This window comes from Pipra filicauda, unplaced genomic scaffold (genome assembly GCF_003945595.2).
Source record: "Pipra filicauda isolate LSUMZ 115617 unplaced genomic scaffold, ASM394559v2 scaffold21_size4447388_pilon, whole genome shotgun sequence".
NCBI classification, from domain to species: domain Eukaryota; kingdom Metazoa; phylum Chordata; class Aves; order Passeriformes; family Pipridae; genus Pipra; species Pipra filicauda.
The window spans coordinates 119,011-139,946 of NW_024104332.1; the positions used below are offsets into that span (position 1 = coordinate 119,011).

The 20,936-nt window shown below is 49.7% G+C and overlaps 1 protein-coding gene across 1 annotated transcript; it reads left to right on the top strand.

The window, feature by feature from the left end:
- The first annotated feature begins 813 nt into the window (after positions 1 to 813).
- Positions 814 to 16,880, top strand: MREG (melanoregulin). The gene is made up of 5 exons (XM_027735678.2): positions 814 to 916; positions 4,754 to 4,913; positions 12,775 to 12,865; positions 14,552 to 14,715; positions 15,571 to 16,880. Exons 1-5 carry the CDS (start codon positions 825 to 827, stop codon positions 15,703 to 15,705), a joined length of 642 nt encoding a protein of 213 aa, XP_027591479.1. The 5' UTR covers positions 814 to 824; the 3' UTR covers positions 15,706 to 16,880.
- Positions 16,881 to 20,936: the final 4,056 nt, after the last annotated feature.

Here is a 20,936-nt window from a genome sequence, read left to right on the forward strand (position 1 = left end):
ACCTGGAAGTGTAGTGGTTCAGGGGGTTGGAAAGGGGGAATTTTTGATTCTGGCCATGCCGTGCTGGCCAGGGATGGTCTGTGTCAGTGGTAGTGTGAGGGCTGGAGGCTGCAAATGCTGTGCAATGTGGCATCAGGGAGGGTGCAGGAGGGCACAGAAGGGTGCAAGAAGGTGCAGCAGGGTGTGTGAGGATGTGTGAGGATGCAGGAAGGTGAGGGAGCATGGAGAAGGGTGTGGGAGGATGCAACAGGGTGCATGAGGACCCTCTTGGAGGGTGTGAGAGGATGTGGGGAGGTGCAGGGTGTGCATGAGGATGAAGTGGGATGGAGGAGGGCACGTGGGGATGTAAGAGGGTACAGGAAGATGCAGCAGAGAACAGAAAGGTACAGGAAGGTGCTTCAGGATGCAGAAGGGTGCTGCAGGGGAGAATGCAGGGGCGTGCAGGAGAATATAGGAGAAATGTGCAGTAGGATACAGGAGGGTGCAGGAACACGCAGGAGGAAGATGCAGGAGGAAGGTGAAGGTGGATGGTTCAAAGAGGATGTGAAGGGTGCAGGAAGATGCAGGATGGTGCAGGGGTTTGCAGAGGGGTGCGAGAAGATGCAGGAGGAAGGTGCAGGAGGGTGCAGCAGGATGCAGGACAAAGATGCAGGAGGGCGGCTCCAGAAGGATGCAGGAGGGCGCAGCAGCCCGTCCCTGAGCCGCCGGCGGGGGCCGGGCCGTGCGGGCAGGGCGGCGGGGGCGGTGCGGAGCCCGGCCCGGCCCCGCTGCGGGGGAGGGCCCGCCCGGGCCGGCCCGCCCTGCCCGGCTCTCCGGCGGCGCCGATGGGGCTGCGGGCCTGGCTGCGATCGCTCGGCGGCTGCTGCGGCTGCTGCGGCGGGGAGGCGGCGCCGCCCGAGAAGGAGCCCCTGCTAAGGTGAGACCCCGGCCCGGCCCCGCGGCGGGGGATGCGCCCACCCCGGTCCCCCGCTCCCCAGCCTGGCGTGAGCCCCGCTGTGCCCAGCCCCGCTTCCAGCGCTGTCAGTGGGGCTGGACATCCCCTGCCGGAACGCTCAGGGCGCCGGAGGGATCTTCCCCCGGCGGGAACGAGCAGCTTCCCGTGCCCTTTCCGCCTGGGTTGGCTGCCGCAGGGGCTGAGTTCCTCCTCCCAGCCCACGGCGCGATGCCCCCCGGGATGCTGAGGCACCTGGCGAGAGGTGTTCTACGGGAAAGGTTTAGGGAGTGAATCGAGAGCGGCATCTCTTCGGTATTCCCCGTGATGCCCGTCCACAGGGACGGTCCAGCGCTTGTCTTTCCATGGTGGGATTTCAATAGAGGAGGATGAGACACTGAACAAAAAGGGATCAGGTCTCATCGTTAGGCAGCTCTGTGCTTTGCAGAGCTCAGTTCCCGGGTCGGGATCTTAGAATCACAGAATGATTTAAGTTCGAAGGGACCTAGAAGATGATCTTGTTCCATCCCTGTGCCACCCCCCACTATCTCAGGTTGCTCCAAGCCCTGTTCAGCCTGGCCTTGGACACTTCCAGGGACAGGGCAGCCACAGCTTTTCTGGGCAACCTGTGCCAGGGCCTCACCACCCTCACAGGGAGGAGTTTCTTCCAAGCATCTGAGCTAAATCTCTCCTCTTTTACTTTAAAACCGTTCCCCCTTGTCCTATCACTATCTGCCCGTGTAAACTGTCGCTCTCCCTCTTTTTTACAAGCCCCTTTAAGAAGTGGAAGGGGCTCCAAAGTCTCCCTGGAGCTTTTTCTTCTCCAGGTTGAACAAGCCCAGCTCTCAGCCTGTCTCCATCCAGGGATGCTGGAGAGGAGATGAGGATGCAGAGCCGGAGCCGGCTGTATGTGAGAGCTGCCCGTGCTGATCTCCAGGGAGCAGATCTTTCTCTCCCGCTGTCAGTCGCATCTGCTTTGTGCACAGAGACGCGACGTTGGGGGGTTGTGTGAAAAGATAAAGCCCCGAGTCGTGGAGAAGAGCCGTGAGCTGAGGAAGAATGTGAGGAGAGTCTGCATGTTGCAAAAAAACCCATGCAGTAGGTTTGTGGCACCTCTCCCTCCCTGCCCAGCGTCCAGCCGTGGTCTCAGCACCACCAGTGGGTATCCCAGCCCCGGGAGGGGGCAGGGACCGTGCCCTCCCTGCGTCATCGGTGCGACAGAAGCACTTCAAGGGGAGCGTGGGATGCTCCCGGTGTGCCCTACATAAGGTATCAGGTAACAGCAGAGCTGGTGACAGGGCTTGAAACGTCCTGATTTCGCGCTGTTAAAGCAGTTACCTAAATAATAACCAGATAATCCCGAGCATGAGGTCTCCAGCCCAGGAAATTGGCATTAAGCTACCGGGAGCTGAGCACACGTGTGGAGAAGCTCCTTCCTGGGGCCACAGTGGCTGTCCCTCACCTGGCTCCTTTCTTTAGTAACACACCTTCCACTGGCGATCCAATTAATGCTGGCTATAAGTAGGAAAGCCTCTATAAATTCTGGGAATTCTAAAGGCACCTGCACCTGTACAAGTGTGCTGGCATAATTAATCTAACAGCCTAATCACTGGCTTGTCCTTCCTTGGGAGGCTTTTGGGTTTTATTTCATAGCAGGCATCTTGCAATAGCTTCCTGGCTCTATTTTTATTTTTACTTCAACTTTGTTTAAAATGAATGACTTGCTTGAGATTTCAGATCTTTTAGCTGAGTTTTAGGTTTTGGGACCTGGTGTCGTGGGTGTTGCAAAGCATCCAGGCTGCTTGGCTGTCTCTCAATGTGCAAAGGTGGGGTCTGGCTTGGATGGTGTACTCAGGATGAAAATAAACTAAATATTTGGGCTCTGAATCCCAAAACAAATCGAATGTGGACTGAAAGTCCCTTGGAGAAGAAATTGGAGAGGAAATCAGAAGAATCTGATGAAGCATTAGTGCTCACCATTTTCTGGATAAAATCCAGACTGTGAAATGGTCTCAGTCCCTTGTGGTCCCACAGAAATTCCTGTAACCTGCAAAGCAGCTGCTGTTCATGTGTTCCTTTTTTCTCCTCCCATTTCTTCCTTTTCAATGTGGTTTGGAAGAACTGTTGGCAGAGCTCTCCATGCCTGTATGGACTTGCTGACTCCTGGGCACTGCCTGCATTCCTTACAGACTGTTGGATGCTCCATGCTGTGATTTGGAAATCAAGATGCACTGAGGGAGGGAGTGGCTCAGAGAAGCTCAGGTGTGGGAGTGTTATTTCCAAATACTGGTGCTTTAAGTAATTCATATGTTAAAAGTACTGGTAAATCCCTGAGTGGGAAGAAGCCTGTTGAAGGCAAGATGGGGCTGAACTCATGCTCATGGCACAGCTGGCTCCTGAGTGATCCCTTCCAGGCTGGGATCCTGCCTGCTCCACAACTGAGAAGCGGTTTGAGCGAAGCCGTGCTGGCTCCGGTGTAGGAACGGCTGAGTTGTGCCACCCCCACCCTCCAAGTTACCTTTGTTTGCTTGTCTTTAATGAGAGATTATAAGAGATTATCTTTACCCTTATTACCTGTTGCTCAGGTTTTTGGTTTGTTGAAAGTCTAATTAACCTTCCTGCTTCAGGAATGCTGATGGGAATTATTTTTTTCTATTTCATCTATGTGCTGGAGCTCCTTTTAGCATCTTTCTATGGCTTGGTGCCACAGCGCTCACAGAGTTATCTGAGGTTTCATTGGATGGGTTCCTTGCGAAAGGAATGGGATTTGGGTAGCAAACAAAATAAACAGTGGGTTGTTCTAACAAGAAGTGAGCAGAGATTGCCACAGGGTGGCTGAGGAGACTGTTGGGTAAGGCCAAAAATAGTTCTCCACTTATATTGTCCCGCTCAAGTGCCTGGATGTCCTGATTAGACACTTTATGGAAATCTCCTGCTAAAAGTTCTCCTGGCAGAAGTTAGTATCCCTGTTAAAAAAATGCACATCCCAGTAGCAACATTAATCTATAAAACACAGAACTGCCCTCCGTGCAGAGAAAAGCTCCCTGCCTTCCCAAGGAACAACCTTCCCAGAAGATAACACTGCTTTGCTGACTGCTAAGCAAATTAGGCTCACACACAAACAGGCTGAGGATGTTTCCATCCTCAAATAAAGATGGAGCTAAATGCCCTTTCTGTGCCTTGGCTGCCCTTGTGCAGCTCAGCATGTCACTGTACCTCTGAGGCAGGAGCTGCTGGGGTGGGGGCCACCTGCAGGGATTGCCTGCTTGGTTTGGTAGGGTTTGTGCTGCTGGGGAGAAAGTAGAGCTGCAGGGTCCCACAGAAATGTGGTCGTGGATGTGGGACCTCTGGAGAGAATTCAGTCCCATCCCTGCTCAAACAGGGTCAGCTGGAGCAGGTTCATCATCACAGAGTGATTTGGGTTGGGGGGACCTTAAAGATCATCCAGTTCCAACCCTCTGCCGTGGGCAGGGATGCCACCCACAAGGTGGGAAGGCAGGAGGCTATGGGAGCAACGGGAAGATGCCACCTTTCATCCTAGCAGATGGATGCTCCCAGTTCTTCCAGCCTAACTGCTCAAATAATATCCAGTGTCTTTAGCAAATTCATGTGTCTCATGTCTCTCACGGCAGCACTGCCTGGTATAAACTGTGGCTTGTGTGGTCAGGATGTTTGCTAAGGTAAAAAACTCTGCCTGTCTTCCCATTCCCCACTGCTCTTCCTCCTCCCGTCTCCCAGGCAGGACTCTGGGCACTTTTCCCTGGGAGGGTACAAGGAGGCAGCATGGTGCTAATGCTGCCTGGCCTCTGCCCCTCTCTGCAGCAACAACAACCCCTACGCATCCTTTGGAGCCACGCTGGCACGGGATGAGGAGCAGAACCTGTGGAGCACCCCCCACGACGTGACCCACACGGAGGCGGACGACGACCGGGTGCTGTACAACATGATCGTGGTCAGGAACCAGCTGGACAAGGACTCGGAGGTGAGGCAGCGCCGGTCTGAGCGCCCAGTCTCACTGTGGACCGGCCTCGGAGCTTCCATCACCCTTTGGGCTCGGTGCTTCCACCACACCCTTTAGCAGTGCCTCTGTTTAAGCACCCACTAATCACAGAATCATAGAATGGTTTGGGTTGGAAGGGACCTTAAAGCCCATCTCGTTCCACCCCCTGCCATGGGCAGTGACACCTTCCACTGGACCAGGCTGCTCCAAGCTCTGTCCAACCTGGCCTTGACACTTCCAGGAATGGGGCAGCCACAGCTTCTCTGGGCAACCTGTGCCAGGGCCTCACCACCCTCACCAGGAAGAATTTCTTGCTAATATCTAATCTAAACCTACTTGCTTTAGCTTGAATCCATTCCCCCTTGTCCTGTCACTCCAGGCTGTTGTACATAGTCTCTCTCCATCTTTCCTGTGGGCTCCTTTCAGGTACTGGGAGACCACAATTAGGTCGCCTCAGAGCCTTCTCTCCTCCAGGCTGAACAATCCCAATTCTCTCAGCCTTTCCTCCTAGCAGAGGTGCTCCATCCCTCTGATCAACTTGATGGCCTCCTCTGGACTCGTTCCAACAGGTCAATGTCCTTCCTTCAATTAAGCTGCTGTAAAGACCCCAAAGTCCCCTAGTGTGGGTCATGTAGGTATCAGGTCCTCGCATCTAGAGGATGCACCCTCTAGATTTTGTCCTGGTGTGGATGGATCTGTGGCCATCTCATCCCTGGGAAGCTTGGGCGTGTCTCTGGCAGCTGAGCCAGGAAGAGCCACCTTGAGCTGTGATGCTCTTCTCACCTCCATGGAACCCCGAGGTTCATCTCCCTCTGTTTTGAGAATCTCTGTGTTCTCCTTGTCTCGGCTACTTTCAGTGCTCTCCCAGGGCATTATCCCATTGAGCGTATATTGCCTCCAGAATCTTTTGTCCCCCCACTCCAGATCCCCTTCACTAGATATCTATTTCTGTACATCTTTGACCAACCAAAACCAAGGATTATATGCCTTCCATGAAGGAGTAAGGAAACACAGCAGTTGACACTTGAAAACCAAGGAAGTCTTAAAGCCAGTGGTGGGCTGGCTACATCCAGGGATGTGGGAAAGGACACAAGGTAGGCTTGAGATGAAGATCAAGGACAAAGGGACTTCTTGGGGAAGGAAACTGGGAGGAGGAATAGAAGAGACAAAAAGGAAAAGATAGTGGGAGGGAGTGGGAAGAACATGAGGAAGATGTTTTACAGTGGACAGGAATCATTTGTTGCACATGTCTCAGAAAGCAGGGAGATCAGGGAGGTTTCCCAGGCATTCGTTGTTGCTAGAACATGCACATGCACGGGAATGATGCTCTGCAAGGACCTCAAACTCCCCCCACCACCAAAAGTGTTCTGGAAGCGCTGGGACCCCCAGCCCAATTTCCCAGTTTCCCAGGCTGCTTGTTTTGTCCGATATCCCCTCGGTTTGTCCTTTCCATGGCCAGGCTGGCATTACCCCTGCCTGCAGTGGCATTTGCCCAGCAGTGGCAGCGCCCGTAGCTGAGCTGTCGCTCCGGCAGCGTGTCAAGTTCAATCCTTCTCCAGTGGGTTGTATGGCAATTATCGGGAAGCAGGGAACTGGCACAGCTCTTACTGTGGAAGGGAGAAATCATCGCTGTTACATAAAGGCTGTTTTGCAGCCCTGATTTCCTTCGCTAAGGCCCTTCAGCTCAAAGGAGATTTCAGTGGCCTGATTAGGAGCAGGCTGTGGTGAACAGTGACACATTTTTCCCCTCTCTGCTCTGACTCCAGAATGTTTGCAGGAAAGCCTGGAGGCTTCACATTTAATTTCAGCATGATCCCACTTAATCCAAGAGTCTGCAAGGGTGTAACTCTTCCTCCTGTGATAGTCCCCTTGAACCAAAAGCTAGTTCAGCTTTCACAGGAAGCTTTAGACTCCAGAGAGATCAAAATTACAATTTTGAAAAGTTAAATGAGATAATGCAATCTTTGTATACAGTTGGCCAGAATCCCCATTCAAACAGCTTTTCAGCTTGGTTTAGGGCTCATGATGAGGCAGGCCTCCTAAAAACTATTATCTATAAAAGAGTACCATAAGTGGCCAGACTGCTAAAAAGCTGTCTCCTTGGGCATGTGTGTCAGCCTTGTTCTGGTTGCAGAGGAGAGCATCAGTTATGGGTGAGCAGGAGATTGTTCCTGTGCCTGCCTGTCCTAAACCCATTGTGCTTGCCTGTGCTAAACCCAATGTGCCTGCCTATCCTAAATCCAACCCTTTCTCCCCGTCTTCAGTGTACCCATAGGGTTTTCAGTGGCTCTGAGCATCCAGTGAAAAAAGAAAGCCCAAAACACACGGGGCTTCCTCTCCACAACAAACGTAGAATCACATACCCTGTATTTTTATGCAGTGCAATGAATAAAAAGCCTGAGGAGTGCAACATCAGGTCACCTTTGAGGAAAGCCAACTCACAATATGCTTGATTTGAGTTATGGCACCGTGTCCTTTGCAGCTCAGGGTTGTTGCTGGTCTGCTGCTTCCTTTTACAGCTGGGGAAACTGAGGCACCACACAGAAGCCCAGCAAGCTGTTGCAGATTCCAGCTGCAGTTCTTTCTGGGTGGCAGGACAGGGAGGGACTTGGCTGGCAAAGCCAACATTCCTGTGTTCAGCCCTGGGTGCCAAAATCTCTCCTTACTCCAGCAAGCATTTTAAAACTAGGCCAGATTGCAGTGCCCTCCCCTCCTAATGAGACTTCAGCCCTGAGAGAGAAAAAAAGTCTAATTGCAGAACAGCTCTGGGCTGCAAAAGCCATAATCTGCTTTGGGGGCTACTCTGTTCCCAAAGTCCCCAGGGGGAGTACGTGGATGCTGCAGGACAGAGGACGGAGGAACCGTTTCTTTGTGCAGTGCACAAGTGTTACGAAACCATAGGTCCTTTTTTCCTGTGGTTATAATTGACTGAAAGGAGAACTACTCCCTGTATTTCTGCTTTTTCATTTAGCAGAGAAGTTTTGGTGTGCAGTGCACTCACTGTATGCTTTGCCATTCCCCACCTTTATCTCAGGGATTTCCTAGCACAGGACTTTGGAAGGATCCCAAAGAGCAGGTCGCCCTACATTGTGTGTGCTTTATCTGCATGGCACCACCCTGGCAGCACTGGTGTCCTCCTTCAGGATGGACCCACACCCCATCTGTGCAGAGCTGTTTCTTCCCCCTGTCCCTTTTGACAGTCCTGCTCCGGGAAATTTTGGCAGCTCCAGCCCAAACACAGTGTGACTTTGGAGACCAGAGCTGTCATCAAAGCTTTTGAAGGCTGGGGTCAGTGTTTCAAATACAGGAAAAATGGGATTTTTTTCCTCTTCCTGCTCTGCAGCATTGTTGAACCTGTTGTGGTATAAAGTAAATCCTAAATCTGGAGGTGAAATGAGCAGCAAGAGCTGCACTGGGGTCATTGATGGGCTTATGTGTGTGATGGGGCAAATAGCCCTCCCACTGAGGGCCAGTTTGTGGTGGCCCTGGTGCCTCCATGTCCTCTGGTGGAGTATGTGGAGTTACCTGGGCAGAGAGGCTTCAGAGAAGGAGCCACGGTCAGAACAGCTGTGCCACAGGTCTATGAGCAGAAGCTAAATGTGGGATCTGGCATTATGACTGAGAAAAAACCCCTGTTCTTACAGCTTGCTATAAATGCAGTGTTTCTCTCTTCTTTTGGCTTATTCCCTCGAGGAAGGTGGGATCATAAACCCCACCAGCAAAGGCAATTCCTCAGCCTGTAGCCCTGCCAGGGGCCTGGCTAGCAGAGCGACACTGGCATGATCCTCCTGAAAAGCCCATTAATGAGCTGACAAGGCCTATTTTTCTTCTTCCTCCTGCTCTCTGACAGGATTATTCTTTTTTAAACAGGTTGCAGAGAAGGTCAGTATTGTGACAAGCTGTAGCTGGGGCATAGAGAGGTGATGGGATTTATCCAGGGCTGGGGATGCTGGCTGGGGAGCCCAGAACCGACCCCCTTAATGCCTGCATGCCTCTCTTAAAATGAATCCAATTTAACCTTATGCTAATCTGAGATGTTGGTCGATGGATCTGCAGTTTGTATTTGCTCAGCTATTTCCAGTGGAACCAGAGCAGGAGCATCCCTGGATGTGGTGTGCTACCTGCCTGGACTGGTATTTTGCAGTCTTCCCCTGATAACTCTGTTTTGACCTCATTTCCAAAATAACTCTTGAACAGAACCCCAATTGCTTTTAAGGGAATAAAGGGAACGGCTTCAGTAGAGGATTGCTTTGGCAACGTGAAGAAAGCTCCCTCCTAATTAGTAAATTTTCATGTGATCAGGGATGAAAAGTTGGACAGTCCTGCCTGTTCTCTTGGCACATTTTTTTCCAGAGCTCTGAGTTATGTACCAGCCTGGCTCATTTCATGCCATTTGGCATTTGCAGATTTAGTGTTTCACACTAGAGAGTCTGGGGAAATTTTCCAGGTAAACATTTGAAGGGCTGAGCACTTAGGGAAGAGAGGCAGTGGGGTTTCCCTGCTGCTCCTGGGATATTCTTGACTCATGCACACAGGGTTTTCTCAAGCCCCCACTTGTATATGTTGTGCCCAGCTCTGTGGGTTTAAAAGGGCAAAACTGGTTGCAAAAACCAGGGCTGGAAACTGCAATCTGCGTTGGTCTCCTGTGGTTAATTCAGATTTTGGCAAAAGGGTGATTTTCTTAAAGGGCTGCTTTTGAATGCATCGCTGGGCTGGCCCAGACCTGTAGAAACCCCAGGAGGTTTGGTGCAGACCAGTCTCCTGCTCTGCTCTCCCAGTCCTGTGTGTGAGAAGCCTCCTCACCACTCCAGAAATTACACTAACCTTTCCAAGGAGCTGTGGGAGAGGAGTTTGGTGTGGAGCCCCAGCCTGCCCTGTGGTGCTGAGCAGCCTCAGCCTCGTGATGCCGCCTGGCCCCTCCAAAATGCTCCCTCCACAATCACATCCTGGTGACTCACGGGATGTGTGTGGGGAACACCCTCCACAAAGCCTCTGATGTTGCCCATGCCTATGCATGGATGGACGAGCTCTGCTCTTCCTCTGTGTAGTTCAAGGGAGATGCTTTTTAGGATAATTTCAGGAAGGGAATGATGGTCTTAAGTTTATTTCCTCATTAAAGCCACACAAAGGACAGTCCACAGCAGTCAGGGTGTCTCTGCTACAAGGAATTGCCTGGGAAAAGCCAGCATCCTCCTCCCAGCTTTCTCTGTAGAAATACAAATACATTCAGCTCCATACTCAGGCAAAAGAAATCCCACTGGAACAAGGGGTCCCTCCCAGGCACCACCATTAAGCATCATTTTCTGTACTGAAGCTGTTCCTTTGCACACTTCCCAAATTCTTCATCAACAGGACACTGTTAGAGCTCCCCTGCGACTGAATATGCATTGTATTCACTTCCATAACACAACGCAGTGACTGCGGCGTACAAGAAAGCCATAACCTAGATTCCCTTAAAACAAAAATAGACAAGGGAAAACACACTGCAGTTAATCCAGAGAAAATCAGGAGCAGCTTCCCTGCATGCTAAGCACTGCTGCTGTGCTTGGTGAGGAGTCTGGCTCGCTACCGTGGGGGTAAATCCCTGCAGCCCTGAGAGCTGCTGCCAGCAGGCTGCGTTCTGGGGAGAGGAGCATCCTTCCCAGCTCCCCCCAGCTCACTAATTCCACAGTGTGAGCACGACTGGGATCACAGTGGCTGTCTGGATCGATTGTCTGCATTAAAGCACTTGTTTATCTCCGTGGGAGGGCAGAGACACGCAGCTTATTTCCCCACCAGCATGCCCAGACTGGCTCGCTCTCCTTTCTGCTGGTACCGAGGGGTCATGGAGGGCTGAGACGTTTCCAAGGAATCCCTGCCAGCGGGGACCAAGGCATCATGCAGCTTTTTAGTCCCTTTCTAAAATCTTGCGAGTTTTCAATAAACTTCCCACAAAGCTTTAACACAATAAACCCCCTCTTTTCTTTCCCACTGAGAGGAGCTCAGTTCCTAGCTACGAGCTGGGAGAGGAGAGTCTTGCCCCTGCCTCATGTCTCTGGTGAAGGGCTGAGGAGCCATCCTGGTGCCTTGTGCTGGCAGCCAGGTGCCCTCCTGTGCAAACAGGAAAGCTTTTTTCAAGTGCCACTGCAGCCCAGAGGGAAATGTGCCTCTGGCTCATGGGGAGCAGCAGCACAAAGCTAAAGCTGAAGGGGATTTTGCTCTCTGGGAGTGAGTGGCTGCAGGCAGAGCTGGTTTCCCCTGCTCTCCTGACCTGAAGTCACCAGTGTGTTAACCCTGCTGGCTGCTTTTTCCAAAGTGTAATCTCCAAGGGCTTCCTGCAGCTATGGCTGATCATCAGGAAAACAAGCTTTGTTTTTAATTCGCTGCAGTTGTGGTGTGTCAGGAAAAAAACACTAGGGAATTTTCAACTCTTTATGGAATCAAGTCAATTCTTTGAGGCACCAGGTATCAGAAAACAGTGGGATTTCTAACCCACAGCTGACCTCTGTGGAAATTGTTTATCCACTCTGAACCCAGAGTGTTGTGTAGGAAAATCTCAGGGTGATGGCACAGATTAACACCTGTTTATTCTACAAGAGTCTGTCTAGGTAATCTGTTGCTGAGAAATGAGATTAATTAAGGTTGTTAGTGCAAGGAAATTACCAGGATGATGCTGTGACCCATTGTGGGACTGCTTCTAAAAATGCACCCTTTGCAGAATGTGCACTGATTAAACTCAGCTATGAAAAGTGCTCCTGGTTTTCTTGCAGAATGCATGCATTTCCAAAGGAATGCTTGCTGATAGAATCATGGAACCATGGAATCATTTAGGTTGGAAAAGCCATCTAAGATCATCAATTCCAACCATTAACCCAGCACTGCAAAGCCCACCACTAACCTTGTGCAGATGTGTTTAAATGTGCTGGTGTGACTTTAATAAATAACCTCAAACTCCTCCCTCTTGGGCAGTGTCCCATTAAGCTGGAGGGCCAGTGCAAGGATTTCAGCTGTACAGTGAAGTGAGGTATTAACTGCAGCAACTGGCAGCCACTAAGGCTTATTATGTCAGATGACTCTAGTTCAGCCCTCAACCATCCGCGTGCACCTCTGTTCTCTTTAAAAAAAGGTATCCCAATATTTTAAAAAACTCTATTTTCTTGTTCTCTAGTACTTTCAAACACCTGCCTACGCAGTTCAATGCCAAGCAGAGGGCTGAGCAGTTTGCAGAAGCCCCTGTATGGGTGACCATACCGAGAGAAGTAACTTTTTTCCAAACTTCTCTTTCCCATGGCTGTAAGAAAATGTGTTGTGCCAGTTTAACTGCAAGAATATGAAAATAAGGTGTTTCAATGGTTTATGGAAAGTTTTTATTAACACCTGATTGTGCCTTCTCAAGCAGTAAAGGCCAAATAAGGTATTTTCACAGGCTCAGGTTTTGATATTAGCTGGGGTGTCAAAGTTTAGGGTAAAGGGCTTTGGACCAGAGACTCAAGTCTCCCATTTGGAAATTCATGTTGTTCCCCAGACTAGGAGAGCATTCCAATTTCCAGCACAGAGCTAGAATTGCATTCTCCATGTCTGACTGAGGAGACCACTTTGATTGCCAGCAACACCTAAGCTAAATTCTGTCATTTCAGGGTGACTGGAAGCTGCGTTGAACAGAGATGTGGTGCCAAATATCAAGCTAAATATTCTGTGCTGGTCAGTGTAATTTTTTCCAGGGGCAACAAGAGCCTGGTTGTTGACTTTCATACCTCAGTGCCTACATTAACAGTGCAATTCTGGCTCCATTCCTAAAAGCTCAAATTCCTTGAAAAGCATCAGACTGAAACAACTGAGTGTCTCTTATCCCTTTGCTTTGCAGGAATGGCAAAAGCTCAACTATGATATTTATACCTTACGGCAGACCCGAAAAGAAGTGAGGAGCAGGTGGAAACACATTTTGGAGGATTTAGGTAAGCTATGGGACAAAAGGATGTAATTTCTGTGGTACCAAACGAGGGGTCCCACCGTGGTTGAGGATGGGAACAGCTCCACAAAATGAGGCTGGTAGAGGAGAAATGGAGGAAAATAAAAGGAGGTTGGTGTGCAATGCCATCAGATATCCCACATGACATCTATGAGCCTGTGGGAGGCTCCCCAGGGCTCAGGCAGGGCTGGGAGGAGATGGGAACACCGTGTCTGCAGGCACGTCAAAGAGCCCATGAACCACGATCACCTTCCAAGCCCATAGTAGATGCACAGTCATCCATTTCATGCTTCCTTGTGGAAACTTTGCAGTGGGAGTTCACCCTGGGTTTTTCTAAACAAGATAGGCAGGAAGGAATGAATATTCCTTTCAGATAGGAACACAGATACATCTATTTTGCTTCCTTAGCCTGTGGCAGCTGATCAGAGCTAAACCACTCACTTTGTTTGCTCCCAAGTGAATTTGAAATATTCTTTCAGCAAATGGAATAGCTCCACAGAGGCCCTCCTACTCCTGCTGTATCCAAGCTCACAGTGAGCTTCCTCCAGTGGTCCTGTGGAGAAGGCAGTGGTGGTTGTGACACTGGGATTTTCCCAAGTGCCTGGCACACATGTGACACCTGGGATGTGCCATGCAGGCACAGCAGCTGGTGACTTGCATCATGCTGTGGAGGTGGTTGGTGGCTGATGAGAGGAGGATGTGTGACTCTGTTCAAGGACATCATCCCTGGGAGCCAGAGATGGGTATCTTGGCTGCTCCCGCACTACCTGCCATTCTGGCATCTGGGTGGGAGGAACATTATAAATCCATAACTAGGCATCAGGGTTCATCCTCACCCCGGTGCTCACATGGCCTGTACAGGCCAGACATGGGAGGGATCACTTGACATCCTTCCATCTGTCACTGCACATTGACAAAGGCTCTCCCACATCTCCCTGACGTCTGCCAAGGCTCTGGAGCTGTTTTGCAAAGGGTGAGGAAGCTCAAGGCCAGGGATCATTTGGGCATAGCAAAGCCAAACATGTAACCAGATGTGAAACCTGCTATCTTTTGTTATCTAGACCTCTGCTTTAATCATAAGACATCGCAATGACCCCATATGTGTTTTCATGTGAGATGCATCACCACCAGCCCCCTGGAGGTGAACAAGGAGTTGGTGGCAGCCATTACATTTAAAAATCCCTGTATTCATTCTCCTCCCCTTTCCTTTCCTGGATACCCTTCCTATAATCGATGCTGACTGCTACAGGAACAATTAGCTGTGCATTCATTACTGCCACAGGTTTTATCACTGTTACCCAACTACATATAGGTGCAGTCACTGGGATGCTCAGGAAGCCCCACCAGCCCTGAAAGCTCTGGCAGCATCAGGAACGTGGAAGAGCTGAATCAACACCCTTGGTGTGCATGTCTGTACACTTTTTCTTGGAAAACTAGTAGCGAACTCTCTCTCTGAATGCTTTTGTGATTTTTAACTCCCCACTAGCAAGTACATATCTGCCCCAAGTGCAGACACAGAGCCTGCCAGGGAGAAACACTAGTTTGTTTCAGGAAGTAGGGAATACAGCCATCCAAGATAGAGGGGGAATAAGGAACCTTGCAAGAGCCTGGGGGGCTCTGGGATGACCCTGCTCGCATGTTTGACTTGTTTCTGTAACACATCTCTCTCCAGGTTTCCAGAAGGAAGCGGACTCCCTCTTGTCAGTGACCAAACTCAGCATCATCAGCGACTCTCAGAACATGAGCAAAGCCCGGGACATCTTGTTAAAGCTCTCAGAAGAGACAAACATCTTCCCGACCAGCTGGGAGCTTTCCGAGCGCTACCTCTTCGTGGTGGTGAGTACTGTGAGGATGCCTTTCCTCCCCATCATCCCCAGCTCTGCCAGTGAGCTCACATGAAGGGAAGCAAGTAGGTGAAATGCACCAGAGGATGCTCAGATACGTGGTGGCATCTGGGGTGATCCTGGCTGACGAGGCACTTGTAGCTTCGTGGTTCAGCTTCCTTGGAAATGTCAGTGTTGTAGCACCATGAATTTCACACCTGCCTGTAAGTTCCTTTAATCCTGTGCAACTGGATGCTCTTGCATCCTGTTAACAAGGTGGGAAAAGATTAGACCTAATGCCTTGCTTAACCTGAGAGTGGCTGTGGAGAGAGGAGATGCTAAGCCATTAGAGAGGGTCCAAAGGAGGTCAACGGAGATGGTGGAGGGCCTTGAGGGGAAGCCGTATGAGGAGCAGCTGAGGGCACTTCATCTGTTCAGCCTGGAGAAGAGGAGACTGAGGGAAGACCTCATCACACTCTACAACTTCCTCAGGAGGGGAAGAGGAAGGGCAGGCACTGATCTCTTCTCTGTGGGGACCAGGGACAGGACGTGAGGGAAGGGCCTGAAGTTATGTCAGGGCAGGTTTAGGTTGGATATTAGAAAAAGGTTCTTTCTCCAGAAGGTGGTTGTGCACTGGAACAGGCTCCCCAGGGCAGTGGTCACAGCACCGAACCTGACAGAGCTCAAGAAGCATTTGGATGATACTCTCAGGGACATGATATGACTCTTGGGGATGGTCCTGTGCAGGGCTAAGGGTTGGACTCAATGATCCTTGTGGGTCCCCTCTAGCTCAGCATATCCTGTGACCCCGATCAGGGAGCTGCCTGAAACAGCCCATAGTGACCATAACCCCCCTTTCCTTTGGCAGGACCGGCTCATAGCTCTGGATGCTGCAGATGAGTTCTTCAAGATGGCCAGCACGGTGTATCCCAAGAGACCTGGCGGGGACAGGGCGGACGAGAGCCAGAAGGCCCCGCAGTGCATCTCTGTGGTGGTGCCCTGAGGGACGTGCCTCACCGGCGTGAGATGGACAGCGGGACCGGGCCCCTCTGCCGAGGGGTCAGCACGAGCAGTGCCGCTCCTTGTTCTCCTGCGCAGAAGCAAGCGGGGCGGCTGGAGCCGAGCACGGAGGGCAGCGAGCTGTGCCCCACCGGGAGGGCACGGAAAGGCGGGTGCTGGCCCCAAGGTCCTCCCAAGCAGATGGGAACATGAACTGCTGTAGAGTAGCCCCAGTGGGAGAGTAGCCAAGTAGTGTATGTGATAGGCATGGGGGGAATCTGCCACACATGGCCTTGCTACTATAACTGCAAAAGTTGGGATGCCTCTAGTTCCAAGCGCTGCAAGGAGATCCGCTTTTCCACCTTCCACTGGGACCTGCCGCTGCCCCTCCCTCTACCCTTCTAGCCAGGAGGACCAGGGAGAGAGGAAAAATTCCTCAGTCATCTGCAACTCTGTCCTCTTCCTCATCCCCAGCCCATGGCAGTCTCCCCAGGCAGGTCCCAGAGGATTTGGGAAAGAGGCAGGAGCAGTGCGTAGCCGAGAGAGGAGTAAATGCCAGGCAGCAAAGCCTTGGAGCAATGTCACAGTTGGGTGCTATCCCCAGCCATTAGTGCTTTGGGGGCCTTTGTGTCAGGGTGCTCAGCCTGACATCTTAAAAGAAGGTAGAGTTTAGGAAGGTGCCAAGGTCAGAGCTGCTGAGAATTTGGCTCCTGTAATATCCTCAGGTTAGCTGTCCAGCATCTCAATTAATTTCTGAAAGTTTTGGTCTTAATTGCCTGAAAAAGTCCCACCACAAAGCTGCATGTATTGTCAGTATAAAAATCCTCATTATCAGCAGGGATGATATAATGAACATCCTTTATATCTTGGGGCTTTATCTGATAACAAGCAATAATTTTAAAACATTGGATTTGGTAATTTAAAAACAAGTGGTAATTTAAAAACAAGTCCTTCGTTGATTAACACACATGCTGCTAATTGATCAGTTGAAAATGCTGGTTACACAGGACCTCCCAAAGCAGCAAACCAGAGCTTTTATTTGTTTATACCTACAGTGTTCAAAAGATATAAATATATATTTATTAATTGTTTCTGTTTGTCAGTCTTCCTGGGGAACATTTTTGTCAACTCAGAACGCCAGTGAAAACTGATTTTAATAAACAAAACATTACAAAACCAGCCTTTCTTACTCTCTCTGTAACCCTATACAGGTAACAAATTTATCTTGACTGCTGATAGCAAAAGGGTTGGGGTATTTGCAGAGCCTCTGCAACCTGTTCTCCACACAATTTAAATTGCCTGTTGACTTATAAGAATTGGGTTGTTTGCCAGCCTAAGACCAAAGTCTTTGTAGGAGATGATGGGGATCAAATTTAATTTCAGTGGGATTTGGCATTTCCTACTGATTTCTTTTTCTTCTAACAGAAGTTCAGCTGCGCTTTGGAAAACCTCCCATGTTTTTATAGAAAATAAACTCCGGTGCACAACAAATCCAGGGTTTGACTTGAAACAAATTGTTGCAGAACTGAGCAGTCTAAGGAACACTGAGCCAAAGGATGTGATGCCACCCAAAAGTCAGCCCTTGGCATGTTATCACTTTACAGTACTGTGTGTTATTTAAAACCACCTGATGAGTTCCAAAATCTCAGGGGAAGAAGAGAGATCCTGTTACTGAGCTGCTTGTTTTGGTGACGGAGGTCGACACCACACAGCGCCTTTGCAGAGCCACCCCTCGCTGTCACTTGTAGCCGTAAGACCGGTTCTGATGTCAACAAAATTCATTTTGTTGAAGCTTAATAGGACAAACTGCCCCAAAGGGACAATAATCAGTATCTCTGAATGAGTTTAGCTACCGAAATAAGAGTTTCTGAGCGCGGCCACAGGGAGGAGTAGGAATTCGCAGCAACATCGGATCGGAGCGGAGCCGCTCTCAGGGTGGAGTAACCAGGCTCAGGAACTTGTGCACCGGTTTGTGTACTGATCACAACAGGAACAGAAAAGGTCTGTCAGTCCCAGCACTCAGATAAAACTGGCGTAGGGTATCCTGAAACCACTGCAAACCAGCCTTTGGTTAAATAGAAGGATGCAGAGCTACTGAAAATCTGCAACTTGAAAAACTCCAGAAACCAGCAGAAATTGTTCCATATAGGTTCCAGCTCAAGTTTGTCATTCTGTCCATCTTAGAAGAAATGCCTTGTATTTCGTGCACTTGGTGTAGGAGACCAATAAACCATATTTCAGTTAGCAAAGTGCAGAGAGTAATTTGCCTTTTCTAAACTACATAGAAATTACTAGGGAGATGCACGACTTAAACTTTCGTTTTGCTCAGATTTGGCTCTGTCTCGAGGACCAGCAGGAGAGGACCCTCCACCCAGGGACAGCACATGCTCACCATAAGGTTCAGGCACTACCCAGTTGCCCACTGGTACTGGGCTGCCCGTCAGAGGCTCCCTGGTAATGCTGCATCACCGCCACGGTCCTGGGTCCTGGGATTCATTTCCCAACACAGTAATTATCTTTTTCAAGGTAAGTTTGGGTTTCTGGGCACCCCCGAGGCCTCTTGAGCTTCCCACATGACCTCTGTCACGCCTGGACACTTGTAGAGGCGTCTGGGGCATCCTACAGGTCCCAGGTGCCACTGCACACCTGCATGTGGGGAGGCAAATGCTGCTCACGCCCAGGGAACGTGCCAGCAGCGCCTGGGAAGCGGCGGCTGTAGGAGAGCCCAGCGAACACCAGATGCCACTGTTCCCTCAGCCGTGCTCCAGAGTGCTGAGGTACAATGCAGGGGAAATTTTCCCAACCTTTTCCTGCATGCATCGAGTCTCTCAAGCCTGCAAGAACTGGCTTTCTGTTAAAGGTTGGGGTTTAGACATTAAATAATTACTCTGCCGCTTTCCAGAAGGTAGTGGTGAGCCCGTCTCTCTTTCAAAGGTCCACAGGGCTGGGGCCAGGGCCTCTGCTCTTGCTTGGAAGTGCCACTTGGCCTGAGGCTGGCTGCTGCAGGAATTAGCATGTTCACCAAGAACATTTATTTTTCTAAGTAGAGGGTGACTTTGGCATCCCTTCCGTTGCCAGAAAGGGAATAATACCAAGGATTCTTTAAAATGAGCAATGTGAGATGGTTTAAAGTACATTTCGGTTCACTTGGCTTTCAGATACCTTTTTTCCCCTCACCTTGACATTGTATTTAACTAATATTTAATTGCAAAAGAAAGAAGAAAGGAACTTTTTTTTCCATCCATAAGCCACAGATGTGCTCCACTCGGTTTCCTTTCAGAGAATCACAGAATGGTTTGGGTGGGAAGGGACCTTAAAGATCATCTTGCTCCACTCCCTGCCACGGGCAGGGACACCTTCCACTAGCACAGGTTGCTCCAGGCCCCATCCAGCCTGGCCTTGAACACTTCCAGGGATGGGGCAGCCACAGCTTCTCTGGGCAACCTGTGCCAGGGCCTCCCCACCCTCAAAGGGAAGAATTTCTTCCCAATATCCAATCTAAACCAGACGTGTTTCAGTTTTCCTTAAGCCATAGGCAAAGCGGACATAATTAGCACAATTCACGGGATAACCTGAAACAGAAAACCCCTGGTATGAATCAGGGGAGCTTGTTTACAGTGAGAAATCCTGATTTATACCAACCCATGGTCTAAGCTTTATCTTCCACCAGCACCCATTTGGTTATTTTGCTGTTGAGCAAACCTGGAAAGACACTTGTGCTTAATAGTTGGCCAGTATATCATCTTAACAGTGCCTGAGCAAAGTATTTAAGTCTTTTGGGTCCTGGTGAGCAACACTGGAGAGTTCCCTTCCTCTAAATTACAGCTAGAAATTATGTATAGTACAGTCACCATCAGTAATAGAGACCAGCTAGAAAAAGAATCAATTTACAGGCTGTCTTGACTGTGCATGTGCACACATAGATTCTCCTTTGTATTACAAGTTTTCCTAGGACATACATCATGAATTTGGCAGGATGAAGAAAAAAAGAAAAGAATCGTGGTGGAAATTCAGCTGTGAGCTGTAAGACAGGCAGAAGGTGGCAGTGCAGGTGTTTGGTAAAGGCTGGAGCAGCAGCAGGCAAAGGAGATGGGATGCAGTGGCCTGGAAGGAGCCCGGCTCATCCATTTTACTTGTTATGGATGTAAATCACACCTTAAGTTCTGATAAATAATGAGAATGGACATGGGAAAGAAAACTGTCATCTTTTAAATTTCAGCTATAGGAAAAATTACCATTTCAAACTGCTCAGTTTCAATCATTTCTAATGTCAGAAATTCCAACACTTACATACTCTTCCTGGAGGGAAAGCATGTACTTTTCTAATCTAATGAGGATCAGTAATGTTGAGTGACTTTCCACAAAATTGCTCTCCAAAAGCCTTCCTTTGAAGACAAGCAGCCATTTTTGTATGGGGAGTTCTTGTTAAGCAAGTTATGGATTATCAAAAACATTTCTTTGCCTTACAAATCACAGACCTTGAGGACACATCCATAGAGAAGCCGTCCTTGCACAAGGGAGGCCATGGAGAAATCTTTTTTAAAAAAGGCACTACGACAGGACTTGCATGGCCAAAAGCTTGTCTGTTTTTGTCCATCTTGTTTGGTCTAATGCCACCTCTCCCCATAAACCTTATCTTTGCTCTTACAGAGAACGGTCATTTTTCAAAGGGATAATACATTTAGGTGACTACTTTGTCTTACTTGGGTTAGGAAAGGGAGACACCGTGGAGATGGTGGGCATCATTTGCAGGATCTCTGCAGCATTAAAATAAACAGATTGAAGCAGTCAAGCAAAGAGCCAAATGGCTAGATGGAGACACCCGGTCTGGTGGAAGGTGCCCCTGCCCGTGGCAGGGGGGTGGAACTGGATGGTCTTCGAGGTCTCTTCCACCCTAAACCATTCTATGATATCAAAGCAAAGACAAGAGGGCAGCAAACGGAGGCAGATAGGCCCAGCCACTGCCTAAGGGCAGGAAAGAGTGCTTGGGGTGCGGAGAAGGTTGTGTACAAGGGGTGCAGCATTGTGCCAAACCCCATCATGATGGTGTGTCATGTGGGCAACACCAGCAGGATGAAATGTGCTCGTACATGCCCGAGTAACCATCGCTAAAATCTCTGCCTGATGACAGCCACCAGCGGATCAGAAAGAAGAGATTTATGAAACCATGTGTTACCAGAAGTTTATCCTTCCAAGAGTGGCAGCTTTATATCTGCTAAGCTGCTGGGATTCTTT